Here is a 25,478-nt window from a genome sequence, read left to right as displayed (position 1 = left end):
GAACTTGGCTGTTTGTAAGGGACACAAGGAACAGTTTGTAAGGGAAAAGCAGAAATCTGGAGCAAGGAGAGCTTACATATGTTTCTGTCATGTCTGTATTGATACCCAAGAGTCCAGCAGGCCGGGTCTTACCGCCATTTGATGAGGGTCTGGATCAGCGTAGCATAGCCCTGGGCAGCAGCTAGGTGGAGCAGTGTCATTCCTCGGAAAGTCTTTGAATGGATCAAGTGTTTGGACTTTGCCCAGCAAGCACGACTCATCATCTTCTCGCACACCACCACCACGCGGCTCTCAAAGCAGCTGCCTAAGGTTCCAGTCCCAGAAACGCACTGAAACACCACACACAGCCCATGTTAACCACGGAACAGAGCTGTGCTTGCCCAGAGCAGGCAACTTTCCCTTTCAGAAGTAATGAGAGAATGGTGAATGCGAGTGCAAGCCAACTGCTCTTAAAGACATCCACAAAGAAGCCTTGTTGCTTAAAAAGAAACAACTACACTTCTTTCCAACCCCTCTCACATACAAATGCTGGTAAGAAACCATAAAGCTGCTGTGACTGGGCACAGCAGGGTCCATACCTGCACCTGCGTTCCTCCATTCCCACTCCCATTGCTCCCGCCTCCTACTCCTTGCTTGTGCTGCTGGGAGCCCGTCATTTCCGCCATTCTCCTCTCCATCTGCTCGAGGCGCTCCAGTATCGACATCCTGAACTGGTTATCTGGGTTGAGGAAAGGCAGAATAAGGGCATTTCCATGGTAAGGAAGCTCAGTTTTTGGCAGCCTACTGCGGAGAGCCACAACCAACCGCCCTGAAAACCACAAAGGAGATTTGCTCCACTTGGAGCAGAGGCTTGAGTGCCCTGCAGCATTCTGCCTCTTCAGGTTTGAATATACAAGTATATTCAAGTAAATGGAATTGTTCAGACAGCATCTCAGCAGAACCACATAGAAATACTCTCAGTTTTAGAGATGACCACTCTGTTTTCACAGGAGTACTGAATTAAGCTTGGCTTGCCTCCTAAAACCATGCAATAATGGCATCTGGAAGAAAAAGACTGCTTTGCTTCCTTCTGCACTTAGAATAAGAAGCTGTTCAAAAGGCCCACATTCCTGACCTGACAGATGCACCTCCTTGGACAACAACTTCAGCCAAGCACCCGGTACAGGATGACCAGAAATCTCTGATAAACTGATAAACCAGGAACACCTCCTGCAAAGCAGAGTCGTGCAGTCTCTGCACAAATCTAAAGGATGCATTAGTTATTTCTGCCTCCCGTTGTAAGCCAGCACAGTGATGCAGCTCGTATTGCTTGAAGAGTGGAGTGGGGAGAATGAGGTTGTAGCACTGCATTAGGGCACTGCTAAACTGAGGCTGTAGAGATCTACTCAGCAGATATCTCTGTGTCTGTGTCCAGTCAGGGCAGCTCGAGCGCTCCACACCAAAGCCCATTAGCAGCAACGGGAATCCGTGCATGACAATTAAAATGTTTTTATTGGGTTTTAAAAGAGAAAGTCCTGTCTGAGAGACCTGTTTATGTACAGAACCCCTAGCAGCATGCTGTATGAGTTCCTGCCCCTCAGAAAACTTCTTCACAGCTTCCAGTAGTGTAGTTTAAAGTGTGACAGACTTGCCAGTGATACTCTTAGAAAAAATTGCCATGAAGGTAAACCAAAGTGCACATCAGCACAACTCCCACATGCCAGATCCGCCCGGATGGCCTGTTTAGCCCAAGAGTTGGGCATAAATTAAGTCTGAGGAATGAAACAAACCAAAGTCTCCTTTCGTTCCCTAACCATTTGTCAGTGAGATGTCAGCTCTGACTTCCCAGCAACAACAACAACAAAGCGTCCACCCCAGCTGTGCCTTGGCAGCAGACATCAGCTGAGCTCCAACACAAATATGTGGGAATTCAGCACTTTTGTGGCTGTGTTTGAGCTGTGGGTTGGACCCGATGACCTCCAGAGGTCTCTGCCAACCTCAATCACTGACCCCGCAGTCCCACCCGGGCTGCCCAGGAGCCAGGATCACAGGAGAACGCCGCTTCCCACTGCAGTCATCTGCCTAGCTGAAAGGTGCCTTGTTATCAGTGCCCGATTAACAGCTCAGTTGCCCTGTGAATTGCAAAGCCTTTGGGAAACGCTGTCATGCGGATGCGCTCTGACAGCCTCACCTCCCAGCTGCAGGCAGCGCAGCAGTGAGCGGAGCCGTGCTGCTCAGCCAGCCTTTGTTCAGGCAGTGCTGCAGTGTGCTGCAGTGCAGTCCGCTCCTCTGCCTCCTCCTTCCCATCGCCATGCACAGCACGTACGCTGCAGAGCCCGGCGGCGACCCGGCGGCGCTGAGCCATCCCTCAGCTGAGGGCTGTGGCACACAGCTCACGTTGTGGGGACACAGCCATGCCTGCAGGCAGCAGCTCTGTGCTGCATCCCACACCTGCACGGTCTGGGCTGCCAGCACTCCTGCCTTATTACAGCTGGGAGGAGCGACGCAGCCCAGCTATCGCCTCCGAGCCACCAACCTCACACAGACAAAAGTTCTGTATGCTCAGAAACAGCAGCAGAAAACAATTCCCATGAGATACAACAGTAGGCAGTGCAGACTGAGATACACATTGATATACATGTAATTTTTCTTTACTAGCTCCAAACATCGTGGAACAGAAATGGGACCCGAGGCCTGTGCCCATCTTCCAGGCTCCCCCAAAGGACTGCAGTCTCAGTGACGAAGCTCCCCTCTTCCTGCTCACATTAAGTACTTCCTCACACCTTCTGCCAAGCCACCAAAGGGATGACTGCCACTGTCCCACTGTCCCCAAACAGAAAAGAAGAAAGAGAAAAAGGGAACATTTTTCAGGAAACCGTGTTTGAAAACACTCCCAGGAATCATTTAGGACAGCACTGCCTGGTTTTGGGTAGCAGAGGGTCTCTGTTGGACTCAACAGGAGTCTGAAGAACAGATATCAGGAATTCGAACCTGTAACCCTCAGACCCTTGCTGGGACAATGGTGTTTTCCACGGCTAACTGTCAATCACCGCTCAGTCTAAAGGCAGATCAGAACCATGCTGCCATTAATAAAGAGGGAAGGGAACGAAACCTTTTGGAGCTTCAGCATGGAGCCAAGGGAGCCTTCCTAAAGGCTGGCAGAGGCCGCTGCTATTTCTCCAGCCTGAACTGGAAAGCTCCAGGCAGCAAAGATGGAAACGGGGTGAGAATGCACAGCAAGTCTCTATGCTGCCCATTTTGCAGGTGACGTAATGCACCACCTCAGCACAGAACAAAGACGCAGCTGATAGCAGTGGCAGAATTCTTTGCATACAGTCAGCACAGCTCCCGCACTGCTGAGAAACCAACAGAGCTGCAGAGAAAACCTCTGTTCCCATGGCAGTCTCAAAGCAGCCCACCTGCTCACAGCGCTGCTGATCTGCAGCCGGCGCCAGGACCTGCATGCGTGCAGCTACAGCTCCGTGCAACCATCAGACCCCACACGTTTCCTTCTGCTCAGGACCCTTTTAACCACTTAAGGAGCACCATTCCCTAAGCCTCAGCTTTGTCAGCTTCAATCTAAACATTATCACCTCTATAGTCCCCATGTCGGGATTTGCCAGGCCGTATCTGCACAGACATCAGAATGTTGAAAATGCAGTGTGCAACTGATATCAGGAAACTGCCATGAAACATCGCTGCCCATTTGTGTACCCTGGGTTCAACATGCTGATTGCCAGAAATGCATTATCAGCCAAGTCTCAGCAATGAACACAGGATGAAAGTGAAGTGCAAATGAAAAGGGGGGGAGGAAGGCGCAGTGATTTGTTTTTACCTTTACCAACAACTGCTTTACATTGCAATAATTAACAGAAGGGCTGTCAGCACAATAGAGGATGTCCAAGACCATTTATCCTTTATTATTTCTTATTTTGCTAGGCAAATCCTTGTGTTTGGGCTCACCTCAGGGGCTGTGGGCAGCCAGTACTTAGTATGCAAGGAAAATACATCACCACTGTTTCTATATTCTTATCTTTCATCTCCAACAGGGGGGTCTCGTGGCAAGTACTTGTGCACTGAAGATAAATGCTCAACTGCACATAAATCAAGTTGCCAAAACAAGCTTTTCTCTGCCTACATTACACAGGAAATCTGAGCTGTGTAAGATTCCCTGCACTGGAAGCACCAAACTTCTAAACACAGCGAAATGGGTGCAGACGCCTGTGCTGCCCAAGGTCAACCTCATCCCATGTACTCTCACCTCTTTAAAACCTGGGGCAACACAGAACCAAATACCTTTTGCCAATGTAACATAATTTGCAGACTGAGGGGAACTTGTGGGTTTCTAAAATTGTTCTTCAAGGCTGCTTCCAACAAAGTTGATGAAAATGACTGCATTTCTGTATCTGAAACACCTCATAACTTACAGAAAACGACCTAACTTGCAGTCTTCTCTGGAGATTATTCTTCTTCAATTTTAACCATAAAAGTCCAACTCTGAAGGCCCACATGTAACTCCTGGACAACATATTAACTTAGGAGACTTTCTCCATTGTACCACAAGGCCGTTTGCACTTCTGGTGCTCTCAGTGCTCATAGAGGAGCGAGGCAGTGTCCCATGGGCTCACAAACTTGGAAGTGCAGCAAAACTCTGCACAGCAGTACTCCTGGACAGGGGTTGGTCCTGCTGAGGAGACACAGCTCCAAGGCACGGCATGGCAGTGCCACCCATCAGCACGGAGGGGCAGAAGGAGCTGCTCAGCCAGAACCCGACCCACACAGAGATCAGTCTGAATCTACACATACGCACCCTGTGTTAGAAGGCAGCCAACGCAGCACTTTCCAACACTTCTCAAGTTTTTTCCCACGTGTGAAGGTTACGGGGTCACCACTGGGAATGCACGTGATTGCTGATACCAGGTGGGACCATCTCCCTACAGAACTACCAAAACCACACAGCCACACTGCTGCCCAGCCACGCCATCCCACCAGCAGGCAATAAGATATAAGATGCTTAAAGGATGGAGCTCCCACCCTAAATGGCACAGGGAAAACAAGAACCAAAGCTGGGGTAAACACCTTGTGCTGCAGAAGGCATTCACAACTGAAGCGCTCCCTGTGACAGCACACACCTCCACCCCCATCTTCTAACACAAGCCCTGTCCTAGAGACAATCATTACCCAAAGTATTTCATGCTGGGATTCTCACTTTTCAGGCTACACAGAGTGGCAACAGTGTCCCCATTTGGTGGGCAATGGCTCACACTATCTCTGAGGGATCAGCTGCTTTTCTCACCTCTACATGCTGCTTTACTGGACAAGTAAGGAAACCAAAGGCACTTCATTACTGCTCTCTTCCTATTTTACAAATGATTGGTTGTTTGCATGTAGCATCTTGCTTGGTTCCTCTGTACAGTAAAAACACCAAACAAGTTGAAGCATCAGCTTGACCTGCTTTGTTTTTGAGGAGTCATCACTGTCAGTGACATCCTGGTTGGGTCAGTTTAATGGTGGAGCTCACAGGCAGTGATCTCGACCACCAAACAAAAGCACTTACAATTTCTTCTTAATATTGTACAACATATGGACAACCCTGCTAGTCAGGGAGGTCACCGTCAGGCAGAGGGAAACGCCACAGGTACAGGAAAACACAGTTCACACTGAGCCCAAAAGACAGGTGAAGGTCTGTGGTACAGAATCTCTGCGTTGTGCCATTCCAACCCAGCAGGAGATGGGGGGGGTCAGGCTGACTTTCCCCCCTCAAGTGCCCGTCTCTGTCCATAACCTCCATAAAGCACTTCCCAGCTGCTCAGAAATTTGCCATGCCTTCCCACAGGTGCCAACACTGTACGGGATGTGCGTGGAAGCGCAAGGAGCTGCAGCTCACGGCACGCTGCTCATCGGCACGGCGGCACGAGATGCTCGCAGCGTCTGCCTCCTCCAAGAGCGGCTGCAGCAGCTGCGTGCAGAACAACACTGAAACAAACCGACCCGCTGGAACCGGGCAGAGAAAAGAGGCTGAGATCTCCGGCACCGGGAGCTTTTGGAGGCAGACATCTATCCCGTTTGTCCCATTTCTCAACTGGGAGTAGCCCAGATTGTTTGAATTCCTGCTCTTCCTTAAGAAGCGCTCTGCAAAACGATTTTAGGAACAGAGGTGCCTACAGCATCCCCAGCTCCTCCGGGAAAGTCTGAGCCACCCCGTTCGTCATTCCCACCCAAACGGGAAACCGCGAGCCGGAGGCATTACGGCGCGCTTCTGCACGCGCGATGCGCCCGCGAGCGCCGGGCCGGGAGCCGCGCCTGCCCGCGACAGCGACGGACCCGACCTCGAGCAAACGCCGCCGCGTCCCGCAGCCCTTCGCGAACGGAGCGGCGATCCCCGCCCTCGGACACTGACCTGGGCGCCTACAAAGGCATCGGCGGCGGCTGCAGCCCGCGCCCGGCGGCGGGGCAGGACGGGCCCGGCTCTGTCTGCCGCGGCTCCCGCCGGGCTCATGGCACGCCGGCACCCAGCCGGAGCTCCCCGGCGCGCCGCAACCTCAGCGGAGCGCTCCCCGCGGCGGAGCGCGGACCGGCGGCGCGCAGGGACATGTTCCGGCGGCGGGAGGAGGAGGAGGCGGCGGGAGCCAGAGCGGAGCGGCGGGCAGAGCTGCGGCGCGGGGCGAGCACCGCCTCCGGGCTGCGCGGGGATGCGGCACTGCGCGCTGGGGCCGCCGCTCCGCGCCCCGACGGCGGCCGTCCGCCGCCCCGCGGCTCTCCGCCCTCAGCCCACGCCGGGGCCCCTCGGCGCCGCCATGGCGGGGTGCGGGATTCGGGCCCCGTCCCGCGGCGGCGCTCAGCGGCGGCCCGGGGCTGCGGCGGGCGGGAGGCTGCGGCCGCCGCCTTCCATTGTGTGCGGCGGCGCGGGCGGCGGCCCGGCCCTGCCCTGCCCCGCTCCGCGCCGCTCCCGGCGCCGCCGGGCCCCGCCCCGCCCGGGTGACATCACCGCCAGCACCGGGCTGGGCGCTGCCGGCGCCGAGCAGCCGAGCTCCGGCACTGCGGCTCTCATCCCTCCGTAGGCGACCCGAGGCCCACGTGCGGAGCTAATAAACGTTAACGGTTTCTTCGCGTCGTTAAAAGCCAGCGTGAAATCCCCGACGAGCGCCGTGCGGTCCCGCGGTCCGGAGCCGTCCGGGCACTGCGGCGCGTCCGCCGGCAGCGGTCGGAGCCTCGGGACGGGCAGCAGCCGCAGCGCTCCCATCTCCACGCCTCCACCGCAGCGAAGCAGAAAACAACGTCTGGGAAACGCGGTCGGAGCAACAGAACGCAGCCTTCAGAAACAGGTGTATGGGAGCTGCCTGGCTGTACGCAAAGGGACCAAAAATGCAAGTCTCAATGAAAATACGGAACAAATAAAGCCTCTGCGCATCTTCAGACCTCACCAGTACGAGCACACGGTGCCTGCAAGGTCGTGTCGTCTCCATCTCACACACTCCCATGCTAGAAACAGGCACCAGGTGAACAGGATGCCATCAGCTCCGCTCACACAGCCTGGGGGCTGCCTGGGTGCCGTGCATACATCCGTGTCACACCAACAGCACCGAGCCACCACACTTCTGCATCTTCCACCTGGGAAAGGCAGCCAGAACTTGCTGAGCACCAGCGGGCTGGGAGAGCTGCCTGTGATGCTCCCTCCTATCAGTGACATTCAGTTCCTACCACAGCTCTGCCCATCCTATGCACCCACGAACCTTCAGCTCCCTCACGCTCCCCACCCAGATTTTTACATTCTCTTTGACATTTTAACTTATTCCTTCACAACTTCTTCCCTGCAGGTGCATAAGCACAGCCCCAAGGAGCACTCATTGTGGCCTCCTCCAAATGCACCATCACACCCCACGCCAAACAAACACCATCTCTACGGGCGCCTTTTGAAAGCAGCAAATTTTGCATGGGAAGCACAGTGGAAGCCTGTACTAAAAGGCCTTTCTCATTTGCTAGCTGTCACTGTAAGACCTCTGCCCTTCGGGTCAGAAGGGGTTTTGTTTGCTTTTCATTAGTCTCGAGAATGCTTCTCCATCAACAGAAATGAGAGGAAGCAGCAGATCGTGCTGAGGTGCTGTGTGGGCACAGGGGGATCTGCTGGCACTGCTTGGGGCAGGAGGAGCACCAACGCACCCCAGTGAGCAGACAGATCCCTTCATGCTCCTTTTTTTCCTGCTGCTGAAAATTTGGGAACTTCTACAGAGCTGTGATTCCTCCTGAAGAAAAGCAGCTGAAGTTAAAGGGTTCTGGGTATCTGCAGAGCTGAGAAAAGACAGCTGATTTATTGTCACCTCAGCGCACACCTCCCCTATACATAGCATGTCTCTGTCTTTATTTTAAAGGGATTTGGGGATGGCACCATTTCTGCAGTATGGTGGAGTTTGTTAACCCTGTCGTGCTCACATAGCTGAAATATTTAAACACAAAGGAACTCAGAGTGTTCCTTTAGATTATGCAGTAAGGATATTAAAATCCTGGTCTGTATTTTGGGACTACGGAGAGTCCTTGGCATCCTTCCCTCGAGAGACAGAACCGGCAGTAGGACAAGGATTTAATGCAGTGCAATTAGAAGCAAACAGAGAAGATGAGGATTTGTGTATTTATTCTACTGGTAGAATCAATTCACATTAGCTCATAGCTAAACTAACATCTGTACTCTCAGAATAAAAGCGAAGACATTGCTTGTCCATTAAGAAGAATGTCATTTGCTGCTTTCAGAGCACTGTGCACCATGACAGAGCCTTCTGATAGCTCATGGTTCATAGAATTATTCAGTCTTTTTCCCTGAAGGGCCTCTGCATTGCAGCAGTCCTTCTCCTTCCCCCCCCCCCCCCGTTAGCAATGCCCTACTTTGTTCACTGCTGCAGTCCCCCTCCCTTCCACCACATCACAGCACTCATGGAAAGCCTGCCCGCTCCCCAGCACACAGACAACACAAGCAGGCAGCACTCAGCCACCTTCTGCAGCTCCTCCAAACCACCAGCACTGAGGGAACGACCAAAGAAGAGCTTTAAGATGCAGCCCCTTTGCACGCCGTGCTGGAGAGATCGCACAACGATCCACACACACCGATGAGCAGGGACTGCTGGGCTGATGGTCCCCAGGCTCACAGCTGCTGACGGCACAGAGGAAGCATCTAATTGATGTCTTAATGAGAGCAGCTTTTTCTGCCTAGGCTTCCCAGACAGAAGGAAGGAGCCCACCAAAATCCCTTCAAACACCACCTGCCGACGTTTACACACTGCTGGCCTGCATTAAGCTTAAAATACTACTCAGTATTTCTCCTGTTGACGTCAATCAGTTCTACATATTTGCCAAGTCTGTCAAAGTATATGCAGCAACAATAACACAGTAACACACATTTCAAATCTTTGCGATTACAGCAACATTTTGAAATTAAGCTCATATCAAAGTAATACATCCACAGTAGATTTCCCAGAGCATGCAATTCTGTGATGATTCTGTGCCTGAATTGCAGTTACTACGTTGGCAGCTCACAGACAAAATTAGATGAGGTTAATTGACTGAGCAACAAACAGAATCAGTATATTAGCTCATTACTGCTCGTCTTCAGTACGGCCCTGTGCAAACAACTGCTCCTGTGATTTCTTTTGTGTAATGCTTTGCAACACTAGTATTAGTTTCTCAGCAATGAAATCTCTGAAGCCTTAGGATCTGACCCTACCATATTCATCTCCTGTATAGAGCAGAGAAAGCAGGCACTTAACAGATGGGTCACCTAACACGAATATATAAGGACTTTGCTAAGACTGCATAAAATGCAGTGCTGCAGCAGCTGACTCTGGTGAAAAAAGATAAAAGCAGTATTGCTTGTTCTTTTCCATCCTATCATGTCTGTTGAAACAAACCAGCCCTTTTCCTTAGATCTCCTTGCTCTGAGTTGGAAACTGCTCCAGCAATCACGCTCAGGAAGGCAAATGAAGGCCCTGCCCATCTTGTTCAAATTGTCACCTTGGTGACTTCTCAGACAAAGAAAATCAACGAATTTCACGCAGTAGTACAGAAATAGCAGACCAGCCAGCAGATCTGTTGCCTCCTTGCAGGCCATACTGACTTCTCATTTTCTCCAATAGCTTTTAGAAGGAGCCCCAGTGGGCACAGGTAAGTGGGGTTATTCAGTTCCTCCAGCCTGCTGTTCCAGGCTCCCATGTTCTTCTACTATGTTTCTTCCCATCTCTCCTCTACAAGACGCATTTCAGAGGTGTGCCCAAATGTAACACTTGCAAGCACAGCTATCACATGAATCTAAAGCCCACATTCCCATCCCTCAGTGCTGACATCAAGTTTGCAGAGTTCTGTTTTGATCACTCATGTTTTTTTCTGTTAACAGGAAGAGGGCTTTGATTAATGGAGTGCTGAGTAACAGACCTTCCCCACGACACAGCCTCAGCCCCCTGCATCCCTTTCTCACACTAGGGGGCCGCTCCTTTCATTCACAGTTCTACCACTTGGTGAGCTTAATTAAAGAATATCATGCACTTCTTACCATCCAAAGACAGCCAGTCATGCTGGGAGGAAGGCAGGGTTGGCAGAGCTCTGGCTTTGTATTCAAACACCACAGAATTGGAGATGATCTGATTGTTGAAGGCAACTTGCAAAGTCACGAGCCCAGTGTCATGAGCTAAAAGAGAAGAACAAGTGGTGAGACAGTGACCTCCCTGCAGAAATGCCAAAGTACGATCCTGCTGGTGAACTCCCCACAGGCAGCCTGGCAGCAGATGAAACAAGAGCAGAGGGTGCATGCAGCAATATTTTTGTGACTACACAACTGAAGAGTCCAAAACGTTAATCTGCATTTTAAAACAGGCAGGCTTTAAAACACATTTAGGAGCCATACAATAGGTTCTTTTGGCATGAGGTAGGATCACATGTGCCCCAAAATTAACCAACTTCACAGCATTTCAAGTAGCAAGCTGGGGCCCAACAATGAGGATTCTGTATATACTGAAAGTCAAGAACTTTCTCTGAAGCCACCAGCTGTAGGAGAGCCATTCCTTACCTGGGCAGTAGCAGCGCAGTACTCCTGGCTGAATTAAAGATGCAGGCACTGAGATCTGATCAAACAGACAGCTGTAATTATTGCTGGCTTCTTGCCATGGACCAGTGATTAGAACTTTCACTCCTCCCTACAACGAGCAGAGGGGAAAAAAAGGAAGCATCATGAAAAAAAGCCCTATCCAGAGAGGACTGTGCACTGAAACGGTTGAACAGCAAACAAAATCAGGAGTGCAAATACAGATCTTTGGCACCGGTAGCCACCAACATCCCAGTGCTCTGCAGAGCTTGAATATCTCCATCTGCCTGCCCCGCCAGGACTGCTCTGCTCACAGCAGCTGCTGCTGCAGCCTTTGGGACACCTCATGGTGTGCCCTTCTTCGGCCACCAAACCTTACTATAGGAGAAACGCAAACAGTATTCCATAATAGAGCATCTCCGTTTCTCTTTACTCACTCTGTTCTCTCCTCCAGTTGGCAGTGATACACCTTGCACTATAATGGGTATTGAGAAATTGGTTAAAAAAGGAAACATGGTCACACAGGGGTGACCCTGAAGGGGCTGTGCAAAGCAGGGCTACAGAGGGGTCCTTCAACCCCAACTTTAGCAACTTAAGCCTGTCCTAGATCTCTCTCCCTGCCCTGACATGGGTCTCAGTAGTGCTGTGTCAGCCACACAGGCGCAAGGCTTTGGCATCCGCCTCTCCTGCTGGTGGGAAAGGCACCAGCTGCATCCAGCACGGATCTGCAGAAGTACAGTTGAGTTCCTCCCGCAGTCCTTGTGCTTCCTCCCCGAGGCCCAGCGTGGAGCTGGGCACCACCAGGACATTCACCATGCTGTGATGGGAGTGCTCCTCTTCTCACACACGTGAGCAGGAGGAGACTGCAAAGCTGTGACAGGACATACACCTGACATAGGATAAATACTGCTTTGCACCATTAGCAAGATCCATCACACGCAGTTCAGTGCAGTAGGGCTGTGCACAGTAGCGCATGAGGCCATCACGTGGAAATACTTGGCCTTTCAATGAAACAAAACATTTCTGTTCAGACGTTTCTAGGTGAAGAAAGGGCCCTGTCAGGGTGACAGAGTGCTTAATTAAAAGTACACTGAGACATGGAAATGGCCTCGGATGCTCTTTCTTTTAAGAGAAATGTTTTAAAAGCCTTGTCAAAGCTTTAACAAAACAGTTATTGGAGCTGTTATTAACAAAGCAAGTAAGGATAAGGCAGTAAATGTTAAGGACTAAAAGCCCTAACTTACCTCAGGGTAAGACCATTCTGGTGAATAATCTGTCACCATGAACAAGCGCCCACTCTGCTGTAGCAACCCCAAAGTGCCTTGTGCTGCAGCTGCCGAGACCACCTCAGCCACATGCATGTATGCCATCGTGCTGGCTCCATTCTCTGTGCTGCTGAGCTGCATGTTGGCTTGCTGAGGACTGCAGCAAGGAATGCACATTTCAGCCTGGTTGTAGGTTGTTCTGTTACTGTCTTCAGGCTGAGAGAGTCCGGCACTGTCACCTGACACCAACTGGTGTCCATAGAGGGCATTGCTCCCACCTTCCACAGATATGAAATCGTTAATTAGATCAGAAAACTGGTTGCTGAAGGAGATGTCAAAGTGGTCCAAGTTAAGCTCCATGTTGGAGGAATTATTTAAGCTGGGATGGGCCACAGGATAGAGTCCTTGTACCATGTTTCCTTGGAGAATAGGGAGATTGTTCCCATTCCTGATACCTCCGTTGGTCTCAGGTTGCAAGTAGTGTTCTGTGCTGCAGGCTTGAAGATCCCCTGATTTAAGTAGATTTTCATTCCCTTCTGCCTGCTGGGAGGTCTCCATGGGAACTTCAGCTTCTGCAGTCATAGCCTGGAAGTTTGCTTGGAACTGCATGAGCTGGAGAGAAGAGGTGGACTCTATTCTGGTTTCCACTGTGCCATTGCAGTTGGAAGTGGTTTGGGATGGGGACTCTGTTTTCACACTGGGGATTCCTATTGTATTCACAAATGAGCCACTTGTGTCATTCAGGTTGTTGTGGGTGTTTTGCTCAAGGGGAAGAGGTTTGCTGGCATCCTGCAGAAAGAAGCTGGGGGAAGGGGTCTGATGAACGTGAGGGCTCTGGACTGTCTGATTGAAGCTGGAAGAATAGTCCTTGTTGGAGTCAATGGCACTGAAGTCCATCTGCTCCAAGGTGGTACTTGGGCTCAGACCTCCTCCAGATGGAAGCAAACCTGAACCAGTAGTGAGGGTGAGAGTGTTAGATGCAGAAGTGGAGGAAAATGCTTCTTTGGACATCTGTTGTTCAAAAGACGTGTCCTCCGTTTTAATTTCTTTTGTGAGGGTTGTATTGAAGTTGAAGCTACGTTCTGTGGTGGGTGACTGTCTTATGTTGGTACTGATGCTGTCACCTTTCATACCCCCTCCACCATAAGTCTGCCCTTGCTTGGGATTATTAAGAAAACAGTCTGGGTCAAAATTCATGGTGGTTTCTGGAATTTTTCTATTTCCATCTAAAGTTGTGGAGAGCACAAGTTCCTCGGAGACGGTGCTGGGTAGCATGGACAAGCTCTCTGAACTGGCTGTTGTTGGAAAAGCAAATTTGTGTCCATCAGAACTCACAGCAAGTACCAGCCCTTGTGCAGCCGCATCTGAGGACAGAAGGTGTTGATTCGGGCCGGAGGTGGGTGACATGGTATACACAGCTTCACTGGTGACTTCTGACATAAATACTGTGGCACTTTGTGACAGGCTTCCCATAACTGATGCTACAGCCATGCTGGACACACCAGTGACTGCTGGGCTATCCGCCATATCTGGATCGCTATTTAATCCACTGCTGATGGACACAGGAGAATTCTGGGTTGTGTCAGGGACTTCAACCTGGTTGGTGGAAGAAACCTCGGTACTGTTTTGATGGAGCAACACTGGTTTTGCCACTTTGCCATTCCTCTTCTCCCGGCTGGAGGCCTTGCCATGACTGTGCTCATTCTTGCCTTCAGAGACATCGTTATTTTGTACCTCTGAATGAGTGCTGTACCCACCTGTCCTTGGTTCGACCTTTGGTGATATGATGCGATGTTTGGCACTGTTACACTTGTGATGCACACTGCTTCCTGCCCCTGTGCCAGAAACAACATTGGTCATTCAGTAAGCACAAAATTAAACCCGTACTGGTTGCATACCTTATGGCTGTAGTAAAAGAAAGCCATGCTTAGGTGCTTGTGTGAGGGACAGAGAGAGCAAGCGCACATACTAGAGAGCAAGAGGCGCCGTGGAAGTCATTTCTTGCTCATGCTACACGTACAGCTCCCTCTCTATCTAACACATAGATCCACTGTGCACAACAACAAACCTCAAAACAGGAACACGTGCACACTTAGCTTCACCACATATAGCACCTACCCTCACCTTACTTCCTTCTGCCCTGATAACAAAGAGGAAAGGAATCAGCATCTGTGCCCAGTTTCAGAGTTATTTAACATGGACAAAGTCTGCAAAGCAAGTCTGTCAGCTATGGCAGATGGTTTCTGCCTTGCAGGCCCTGTTCTGCAAATCAGGAAATCAGGCAGTCTGAAGTAAACTGTTCCCTCTGGAAAGTGTCCTACCCATAAACTCCAGTGCAAGAATGGCATTTGTTGCTTAAAGAACAGCCCAGCCATTGAGGTGTGCTTATTTAATGGATTCATTTTCTCTAGAATGAGGTAAGAACAACAATTACTGTACTGTATAATGACTAATGGGGAAAAGAAGCTCCCCTGTAGCTAATGGCTACAATTATGAATGCCATCTTCTGGGTAACACGAAGTGTCTGCATAGGCGCTCTAATTTGCCAACCCTTTTGTTCCTTGCCCTTGAAGGGGAACTTCTCTTTTATGCACTCAAGATTTGAATCAGGTCACTCAAAGTAGTTCAGGACAGCGCTTTTGAGACTAAATGCAGTATTAAATCTCTCTATTCTCCTAGGCATAGAGACCAACAGGAGCATGAGAAGCTTTCACGCTGCAGTCTTTGCCTATGACTGCAAGGAACTGGGGATGTGTGTGTCAATGTGGCAGCCTTTACAAAACAAAGTGATACTGTTATGTTAAAAACCAGGCGGCAGACTTAGCACAAGACAAAACATCAAAGGAAAGCATAAAAGGATTCGTGTTCAGATCTGCAAGCCTGGATCAAATGCTGAGCCTTCAGGCTTGAATTTTAATCCAAACCCAGGTATTTCAGAGGTCATCATTCTTACTTAAAATCTCAATTGTGTAACACAACTGCCCAGAAAAGCAGAAAAAAATAAACCCTTTGAAGCACAGACAGCTTTCCTTTATGAATTTCTCTGAAGACTAATTAATATATGATATATTTTACTTGACCAAAGTAGGAGGAAGGGCTGGCTACAAAGCAGATGAGATGGAAAAAAGAATCATTCTGTTCCCTACTTACTGTGCAAAGCTCTAACACTCAGGATGGTGTTTCCTGCCATTCTAGTCTCCAAACAAAACCATCTTCTTTAACAGGAGAAAAATCTCTCATGTCTTCATGGTAATTAAATAAAACCTGTCTGATTCCAGTGCAGCCTTGTAAGTAACCACCTGAGCCCATCTTCTCCGGCAAAGTGGGCTGCAAGGCGATGGCTTCTGAGAGTAATGTTGGCAGAACAATAAATTCTGAAGCATGCAGAAGAGAACACACCTTTCTAAGCAAATCACATACAGAGGGCACAGTACAAAGTGTTTGCTGTTCTTTTTTTTAACAGAAATTCCAGATGCATTTTTTTTCTTCCTTAAATCTGCTATTGCCTCTGCGCTCATTGGGTCTCAACATTTCACAGTACAGCATTTTTAGCATTTTAGTGCTGCAAACCCTATTCCAAGCCTGGGTTAAGCTGCAAGCACGTTGCGCCTTCCTGTGGTACTCACCCAAGGTACCAGTGCAGAGACAGTTGTGTGTCCGAGGCTGCGGTTTGGTCTGGTGACTATCGAGGATCTGCTGCACCAGCTGCTCCACTGAGAACCCTGAACTGCTGTTTCCATTGCTGCACGTCCACTTAATACCATGAACTAGAAAAGAAACAGGAAAACTCATCAGGAACTTCAAAAACACATCAGGAAACATCATAAGCCACCCCAAAAGAACAGCAGAAAGCCTTTCCTGCTGATTTTACTCAGAGCTGATGAGACCTACATAGAGTAACAGCAATGGCTACTGGTTTACCATTTTCTTAGTTTCCTATCCATAGACTTACCAAATGCATTAAAAACCCAGAAGCAACAACAGAGTACTTGTGTTTCACTGAAGTAAAAAAGTGCATTCTAAGGAACACTTTAGATCCTTTTTTTTGTCTTTCTCTCAGCAATATTAGGGCATACTGTGTGCACACCCTGCATGTGCAGTAGGGCTCAGTGAAGGCCTTGCCACTTGCTGGCTGTTGGCAGCACTGTTCCCATGGTGTCCCCCTTCCTGACAGTTTAGGCTTGAAAAGCTTTCTTTCACTGCCTTTGTCATACTCCAGAAAAGCACATTTCTTCTAAAATCTAAAATACTTAATCAGAAAGCTCTGCCAAAGTTGAGTCCCACTGACTTCACCTCTCAATTCACACATCCCTGCACAGTGATGACCACAATGAAAGAAAGTCAGAAGCAAACAAGGGCCTTTCACAACACTTATTGACAACACTGCCAGAGAGTAAAGATGGCATGTGAAATGTCCTATTCTCCTCCTTGGCCCTTCTGTATGTCATAAGCAGCCAGTGGGACAGGGTTCCTGGGTCTGCCTTTTTAATCACCTGTTGCTACACTTCCTCATCACCCACTGATGTTACACTGCCTCAAGCACCTCACCTCACTCCGGTTGTATTTTTATTGGCTGAGTTAAAGAAACTTGCAGAAACGCTGTAAATAAGGTTTACGAGTATTTCTCCTCCTATCACTATTTAAAGTGTTACACTTGGTTTAGCAATGAGTCCCTCTATGCTTGCTTGACAACCACGTTTATCGTTATTGTACCCACCAGATTTTGCTTTATAGTATGCTCACATTTTGCCTTTCCTCAGAAGGCTCAGTGTCTGTTGTGATGTGGAAGGTTCAGTTTACACATGCTTCCTGCTCCAGTTCCTCCACTCACATCCATTTTATTATTCTCAATACATTATTCTGTCACACGCGATGTTAGGCTTAACAAGAAATGTTCAAACAAGAAATGTTGCAAAAAAAAAATAAGAACACTGCAAATGAGATTAAACTGCACTAAAGTTCTTGGAGTATTTTTTTGGCTATATAAAGTTACTGAACTGTAATTGCTACTGAGAAACTTAGCAGTGTTATCTCTGGTTACTTCAGAAATCATTTGCTGCAGAAGTAAGCTCAGACGTTGCTGCGTACAGAAGTTCTGTTGCACAGCAGTATCTCAGAACGTGCTTCCCACTATGACTAAATCCAGTGATGAGCACTGCATTAAAGACAGCAAATCTGATCAGTGATCGTATCTCGTGGTTTGTGTATTCATGATGGTTCCTGCTGGACCTGAATCAAGCTGGAAGCTAAAAAGCAACAGTTAGTTTTATGGCTGGATATCTACAGTGCCATGCCTATTATTTTCAGTCCTTCCACTGTAACGAAGTTCCATTGTGGGCCTATTGCAAGAATCAAGCAGAAGCCAAAGCTTTTGATCTTCCTGAACCTATCAGTAATATTCACACAGAAGTTCTCCAAACCATGAGTCTTCTTAAGAGCATCCTATCCTTTACTCAGTCTTTTTCATGGTCTCCATGCTGTCCACACAGCTCTCGGTTCCCTACAGCTCAGCTGCTGACCCTCTGCCTCTTTTTGACAGGTGTCTGTCATTTGTTTTTTGAATAACGGTGCTGCTGCCTGCACTGAGCAGGTAAACATTTCATTAGATTTATTTCATTAGATTCATCTCTCCACATCTGGACACCCACACACAACTCAGTTTTGATTTTCCAGCCCTCCTCTTCCCCCTTCACTGCTTGCATGGCAAGATTTCCTGAGCCGCACCGCTGGGGATGCGGGTGAACTCGCACTTCCCTTTTCTTAACATTGCTCCCTGAATTTGCCTGTCCCTGCACAGAAGGTTCACTCTTAGCCGTTCCTTAAAGTCCTTCTTCCACAATGAAACCTCTCCTTGAACGCCTGCTCGCGTGCAGATATTTGACAGCTAATGGGAAGTGGCACAGAATCACACAACCTCAGAGGTCACCAAGTTCCAACCCCACAGCCGTGGGCTGGGCTGCCACCACCAGGTTTCGCCTACGCGGTTCTGTTGCCCTCAGAGAGAACCGCCGGGCCGCCGCTCTGCCCACACTCACACCGACGTTTGCACACGGAAATTTTCACACGCAGTCGCCTCAAGTTCCGGGCTGCTCCCCGCGCGCAGAGCTGCAGCGCTCCCGCCGGCCGCCAGGTGGCAGCACGCGACAAGGAACGGGGCGGCCCGGCCCACGGGAGGCGCCGAGGCGCACATGGGGCTCCTCCGTCCGCCTCTCATTTGAGGACTCTTTGGCTTCTCCGCGCGGATCTCCAGCTCTGATGCTAACACCCGTCTGGGTGCGCTCTGGGAGAAGCAGTGGTTGGTAAAGAGGTCATGGGAAGCTTCAGCTTCCATCGGGGGTCACTTCATAGCTCCGACAAATGGATGGGAAACGATGAAAATCATCCTTGATAGAATAATTAATCTTTTAAGCATCAATGATCCTAAACTGCTTATGAAATTGAATATGAATTTAAGTCAGCCTAGGAAAACACCAACCACGCAACAAGAACCCAACAACTCAATTCTTCACATCACACCTGTGCCAATTATCACTTCTCAAACCCCGCACTGGGCTCTCAGTGCCCTCCCTCCCATTTGCAGCAGGGATGCGGTTTCAGGTCACCTCCATGAGTCTCTGCTGCCTCACTGACGCACGCAGAACGGCCTCTGGGGACTCCGTGAGCTGTGAAATGCCCAAAGGCATTACGGTTCAACCAGTACCATGAGGAACCTCCACTGCCTCAGCTGTGGCTGCATGCAGGGCAGGAGAAATCTGTTTGCAAGCAGCAGAGACATGAAAAAAGTATATATATTTATTTTGGGGGAAGGAAAGACAGCTCTTACAATAGAGGATGTGAAATAAGGATGGCAAGGTAGCACTGGCTGCAAGTCTAACGCGCTTTGCCAGCTGAGATGAGAAAGGCAGAAGGGGATAATTTGGAAAACCCTCAGTACGAGCTGGCTGACAACCTGCTGATCACATGGAGTTTATATACTGAATTCAGCTGTGCTGAACTCTGCATTTGGCTTTTACCACCAGATGCCTGAAAGGACATCTGCTGATCTGTTCAGAGAAATCTCAAAGCAAGACTACAGCAGGGCACAAGAGAGCAGGAAAACAGGAAAGCAGTCCCACATCAAGGCACACTGAACGACTCACACGTGTCTCTGACAAAACTCCCACGGCATTTTCACATACAGTCAACTATTCATTTTGCACAAACGTCCTGAAGGGTGCCTCCCAAATTAAGAACTGAATGCTGTCACTGACCTTGGATGAGGAAGAAGCACTGTGCCTAAAGGCAGACCCAGTATCAGCCTCTCCTAATTCTGGGACATCCGTTGCCTGAACCAGGATGCAAAAATCTCCCTGCAGATACAGCACTGAGCCTCAGCACTTTGAGCACAGCCTGGCTACTCCATCCTTGCACTGAATGTGAAATTCTTAAGAAAACAAATCAACAGGAAATCTCACACAACTTCAAAGTCTGGGGGAATAAAACTACCTGAGACACACAGGACGTGTAGGAAAGGTGAGAGCTCACAAGGTCACTGATAGATGAGCTTTAAGGCGGAGAAATTTGGAAACATCAGACAATCAAACTGAACTCTTTGAAAGAATGTGATTGATGTGAAAATGCAATGAAACCAATATGCTTGGCTCTGTAATTTCATGGCGCACCCAGTAATGGAAAGAAATCTGATGGCTTCTTGGCAAACAGTGTCCCTCTGTGTTCCCTGAACATGGTTATGTGTGTCCTCTCTAAGTCTGATCAGAATGTAATGCTTTTATAGTAGCTGCATTTCTAAGGATGTGCTTCCCTGGAAACATATCCATAAGCAGAGACGTGTACTTGCATACATACTCTGAATAATTGTGCAGAATTTCACTCTTCCCTCTTGAGACATAAAAAAAGCCAAGTGTTATTAAATTTACAGCTAGTTTGCTGTAGTTTTCACATAATTTTCTTGATGCACTACAAGCTTTATTTTTTTATTCCTCTCCCCCAAACAGGCTGCTGCTTCCCCTCCTGCTTAATGTTGAGGCTCTTGTTCAGTCTCAGCTATCCTTTCAACATCTTGGATTTCTGTCTAAGGTTTATCAGTCCCAGGGCAATATTCTGCTTAGCAAACGTGTTGGGTATTTTTTTTCAGTATTTTTCTTCTTTTCTGCTTGTTTTCTCTATTTCAACTTTTCATGGAAAAGAAATACAGGGGAGCAAAAAAGAAATGGGGTTGTTGCTTGCACGAGGACATTACCTTGCTTCCCTACCTTGGGCAACAAGAGAAAGTGGAATTGGTTGGTGAGGTGAGTGGCATTTACAGCAGTGGGCACGAAACCAACACCTGCTGGGGAAGGGGTGAGGGACAGAAGCAGACTTGGCACTGTTGCTTCAGATGTAAGCACCTGAATTTGGTACTGCAGCTCCTGCAATTAATGCTCTCTTGATTAGAGACCCCCCTTTAAGCCTAGTCTGTCTTTCATTGCACAACTCCACATGCATTTTCAGACATTTTCCAAGGGAAAATATACCCATACAATATCACTGACGTTTTAGAAAATACTGTGCTTCAAGGTGGATGCGTGAGGTGCACGGAGTTGCAGTTTGCAGGACACATTTCCTGGTCACTCTACACACCTTAGCAGCCTTCTTTTTACATTGCAGAGTTTAGAACAGTAGTAAATGATATCCATCCTAAAATACATCCTATCCACTGCTTTTTCAGATGGGATTAGGAGAAATTCCCGAAATCTAAAACTGGGCTTTCAAGAACAAGCTTGAGCTTCAAACCACATTTAAACAGGAGAGCTGGGCAGTAGATTATAACAAAAACTCATCCTGTGGGTGACTCCACTGAAGTTCTGCATCACCAAGCCATCTGACTCCAATTTTGTTGTGTAGTGGATAGGATGTAGATTTATTTTAACAGGAATTCTCCTTTGACAGTTGACACTTGAAAGGCATCTCACAGCAGGTATGCCTTGCTGATAAAAAGATACTCAGCTCCACAGAGCCCTTCTGTAAATGACAGCAACCAATTCTGATCTGACATAGAACAACACAAACACAGAGGGCCCTTCAGGGAACTCTACTTGCTGATATTGTAGTAAAGGCCCTTTGTGAGCAAGTAGATACCCAGAAACGGCACGTGAAAAAGACAAGACTGCAGGTATACTTTTTCCACAACATGGAGTGTGCTGAAGGGAGCTTAACCATAATCCCTTTTGGGACAGTCTAGGCAGCTCTCCTAGTACGTAAATGGGTGCTCAGTCAAAACCTCAATGTGGAAAGAATTGACAGCTGACACGTGGATAAGATACACCAGGAAGAAAGTGCATGCAGATGCAAATCGAGTTTGATGGTTACAAATAACTCCTTCAGAGAGGTCAGTGACAGGGAGAGGCACTGGACTCTAAATTAATCATCCAAGGAGAAGAAAAGTATAACCCAGATACTCACACATGGGTTTGAGCTGTCCAATGAGTTCCTCTTTTGTCCATTTTGCCCATTCTTTCTTGTCTGTATTTATCGAGCACAGGATAGGGCCGCAGGGTTTTCCACAGTCCTCAATGGCAGGAACGTTCAGGTAGTGCACCAACACGATGTCTGGGTTCTACAGGGAGAGCAGAGAACAAAGGTTATGTAGTTGGACCTCTACCTGACTCGGTGCTCTCTGGACTTACTTTCCTAATGAAAATGAGGACAGAGAGCATTGTGGATAGACTACGTGATGTACCAGGTTCCCTTGAGATCAGAGCTGTTCTTGCAAAAGATATGGAAAAAGTTTCAGTCCACATCAGATTATTTCAGATACACAGAAGTTCACCTGAGAGCATCAGTAAGAGCCACACTTCTCAGTACAGCTGCAGAAAGAGGGAGGGAAGAGGTTAGCTAAAGGGGCCACAGCATGGCAGAGTGCCCCCAAGGTCCTCCTCAGACCAGCCTATAATTCCTTGTCTTTTGAAGAATTTGCAGGTTTGTGATGAAAACAGCAATCCACAGAAGGTTGGGACTGGAGGGGACGGTGTCCTTGGCAGGATGCTGCAAACCAATTCTGGGTGGTTCCTCCCACAAGGTTCTTTAATGCTCCGCTCTCCTCCCAATGCACTTCTTACAGGAGCTGAGGGAAAGAAAGGAAACACAGTGCTGCTCTGATGCACTGCAGCGCCGTCCCACTGATGGGGGAGACTCCAGCAGGAGCTCAGCACTGCGTGACCACAGTGCCTGTAAATGAACCACCGTCACATCAACAGACACTGCTCAGCCAGCTTCCCAACAGCATCCCTGGGATGCTGTGCAATAGATAATAATGAGATTGAGAAGCTGATTTCTTTCCCTTAAGTCATTTACTCCTAAGTTCACAAACTTAAATGACTGCTTTGGAATTATTTATAAAAATAAATAGGATAATGGTGTAATTAAAACTCTAATGTTTCATTAATTATGTTAGAGCCCCATTCTGAGCAGCGCTGGGAACACGATCCATCGTTTGCTTGCAGAGGGTGAGCTGATGGGAGCACTCAGTTCTGAAACCCACAGCGATGGAGCTCGGTGTGGAAGAACCTGGCCAAGGAGAGCCTGAGCAGCACTGGAGCACAGCAGGAAGCCTCAGTGCACGACTGTCCTCACGTGCAATTCAGAAAAGATCCAGATAATAAAAACCATTACCTACACACCCAAATAGTCTCCATCAGCTAATTTAACTTAATTAGTGATTTAGATGATGAAGTAATAAAAAGTAATATGCTTCAGAGATTTCATGGAAAGACATCTCTTTGCACTCAGGGAAGTTGTGAAGAAGAGCAGAAGGACGCGCTGCAGCTGGCCTGTGCAGCTCTGTGCAGCCAGCCCTATTTCAGGTGAGAGGGAGTTTCATCACCAGTTCAGGGGCAAAGCTTTCCAACCTGCTGCAGCAGTGGGTTGGCACTTGACTTTTTATAATGAGACATTAAAAGCATATAAAATAAACACAGAGCCAACAGGTTTGTTCACAGTGTCTATGTCTAAAACTTGACTGCAAGTTTGGCATGTCAAGGCTGTCTCAAATGCCATTCTAGGCAGTAAACTAAAGTGTTTTGACAGAAATTAAGAGAATATACATTTTTGAGAACTCTCAGCAGTGAACTCAACACGTTCCTGTTACCATCCCTGGAGATGCTCATGGCCAGGCTGGATGGGATCTGGCCTGGTGCCTGTGGCAGGGAATTGGAACTGGATGATCTTTAAAGTTCCTTCCAACATAAACCATCCTATGATTCTATGGATTTCACTATGGTTTTCACTATACGTAGTCCCCACGTTTGCCTGTGTGCACACATGCCTGTAAATCAGAAACTGATGACACATCTTATTACTCATAATTCTGCTCTGAGTCAAGCCTCACACTTGTCCCTATTGAACTGGCTTGCTCTCGGTACACCAAACCTGCTCTGCCCATAGTGAAGGTAACTGCCATACAGGAAACGTGGCAGCATGTTGGATGTGCATCTCAGAAACCCCGCAGCTGGGTGGCAGGGAAGCCTTGCAGGGAGCCCTCAGACAGACACTGCAGGCTGGAAACGTGCCTGTCAGAAAGCTGTCAGTGATTTCATTCACACAGCCTCAGCAGAGCTACTTGGCTTCCCTCAAGTCAGAAGCAAAGTTGTGGCCATCTGTCCCCAGACTGGGCAAGTCTGCTTGGCACGCTGAGCCCCAAGGCATCCTGGCCTGAGAAGGTTCTCCTTAGGGTCACGGAAGGACTTGTCCCAGTACTCCTGGCATTGTAGGACAGGCAGAAATCGGTGCAAGAAATGGTTAAAAACACAGAAAGCTGCTAGTTTTGAAAAAGAAAAATGCCGCTGTAACATCTGTCTGACTCTAGTTTGCAGCTTCATCAGCACTAAGTGGTCAATAAATCAGACTGGCGTGGCGTTACCTTTCTTCTATGGCTTAACCATTAATCTAGTGCCAGTTCTTATGAAAAATGAAGGAGAAAAAATATGTTATAGAGAAAATGTATACATTATCCAGAAAGTAATAATAGCACGTAATGGTGCTGCAGACCTCCCAGCATGATTGCTGGAGCACAGAGGCAGCCTCCCTGTGCTACCCACTCTGTGCCATTTAAATTAACCAAGTAAATCAGCTATTGTTTGTTCCACTAGTCCTTTTTCATGACTGCTTTTGGAATTAGCAGAAACACAGAGCTGAAACAAGAAAGGCTTTTCTAGCTCCAATATTGTGGCAGACAAGCAGCACAGAAATGCAAAGAAAAGCATTTCCAGTTCCTAAGGGGCTGGATAACACCAAGACGAAAAGAGGACAGGAACCAACAGCTCAAGGCTAAATCTCAATGGCAGTGCCTTCCAAACACCAATGACCACAACTGAAAATACTTCATTTGGAGAAATACCTCTGAGCTGAGAGGAAGTTTTGCAACTGTACTCCCAGCTAGAAAAATAAAAGGGAAAAAAAACTCCCTTCTGGAGTGCTGGTTTCTATGTAATACAACCACCACTTCTTAAGGCAGAAACTAAAAGAGGACAACGTTCATGGAATTTGTTGCATGATTGCCTGCTTTGAGTGAATTCAAGTATTATAACTTCCCATTGGTTTCACCTCTGAAATTATAAAGAGGCTTTTTCTTTTCTGATGGCTGTTCATGAAGTTTGCTCTGTATTCCTCAAAATACACAAAGTATTCCCAACTTGCAGGGAAGACAACTCTCATCCATCACTGTGGGACACAGCGGATCACCACTGAACAGATTATCACCCAGGAGATTCAATGCAGAAGGTTTCTGCAGTTTGAGAGGCAGCCGTTACGCGATGCTTCACCGACCCCAGAGATACTGAGAAAACCTGCTTATCTTCTCTATAGAACCTAAAAACAAACAAATGAAACAATTTCCAGAAATACTGAGATACAGATGATAGATTCTTCTGCTATCTATTAAGAGAGTTTCCTCTCAAAGCTTTGCAGACGGAGCTGGGGACAGCTGGAGCTTAAGGCACACAGAGCACTGAGCACAACAGGCATAGAAGGAATGCAAAGAGGCTGGCATGCTGGCTTTAGGCAAGGCTCCTGGTTTTAATACACCATTTTCTTCCTCCTTGAACTAATTTCCAGTTTAGGCCTTGCTACGGAAGGCAACCTGGCAGTTGATGCATTAGAATACATTGATCTTTCATTGCAACAGCAAAACTGAAAAG

The 25,478-nt window shown here is 48.3% G+C and overlaps 1 protein-coding gene across 15 annotated transcripts in view; it reads right to left on the bottom strand.

Annotated features, from left to right (window-relative positions):
• Positions 1 to 25,478, bottom strand: part of CAMTA1 (calmodulin binding transcription activator 1) — a 226,464-nt gene that overhangs the window by 19,219 nt on the left and 181,767 nt on the right. For all 15 annotated transcript variants that reach the window (XM_090122995.1, XM_031613527.2, XM_090122998.1 and 12 more), the window contains 7 exons: positions 21,748 to 21,901; positions 15,933 to 16,073; positions 12,286 to 14,141; positions 11,027 to 11,153; positions 10,514 to 10,648; positions 579 to 718; positions 133 to 329 (listed from right to left, as the gene is read on the bottom strand). In XM_090122995.1, coding sequence (XP_089979121.1) covers positions 133 to 329; positions 579 to 718; positions 10,514 to 10,648; positions 11,027 to 11,153; positions 12,286 to 14,141; positions 15,933 to 16,073; positions 21,748 to 21,901 — 2,750 coding nt within the window. The remainder of the gene's footprint in view (positions 1 to 132; positions 330 to 578; positions 719 to 10,513; positions 10,649 to 11,026; positions 11,154 to 12,285; positions 14,142 to 15,932; positions 16,074 to 21,747; positions 21,902 to 25,478) is intronic.

Source organism: Phasianus colchicus, chromosome 22 (genome assembly GCF_987193195.1).
Source record: "Phasianus colchicus chromosome 22, bPhaCol1.hap1.1, whole genome shotgun sequence".
Taxonomy (NCBI): Eukaryota; Metazoa; Chordata; class Aves; order Galliformes; family Phasianidae; genus Phasianus; species Phasianus colchicus.
Note: the sequence above shows the minus strand (reverse complement) of the source record. Positions and strands in the feature narration are given on the sequence as shown.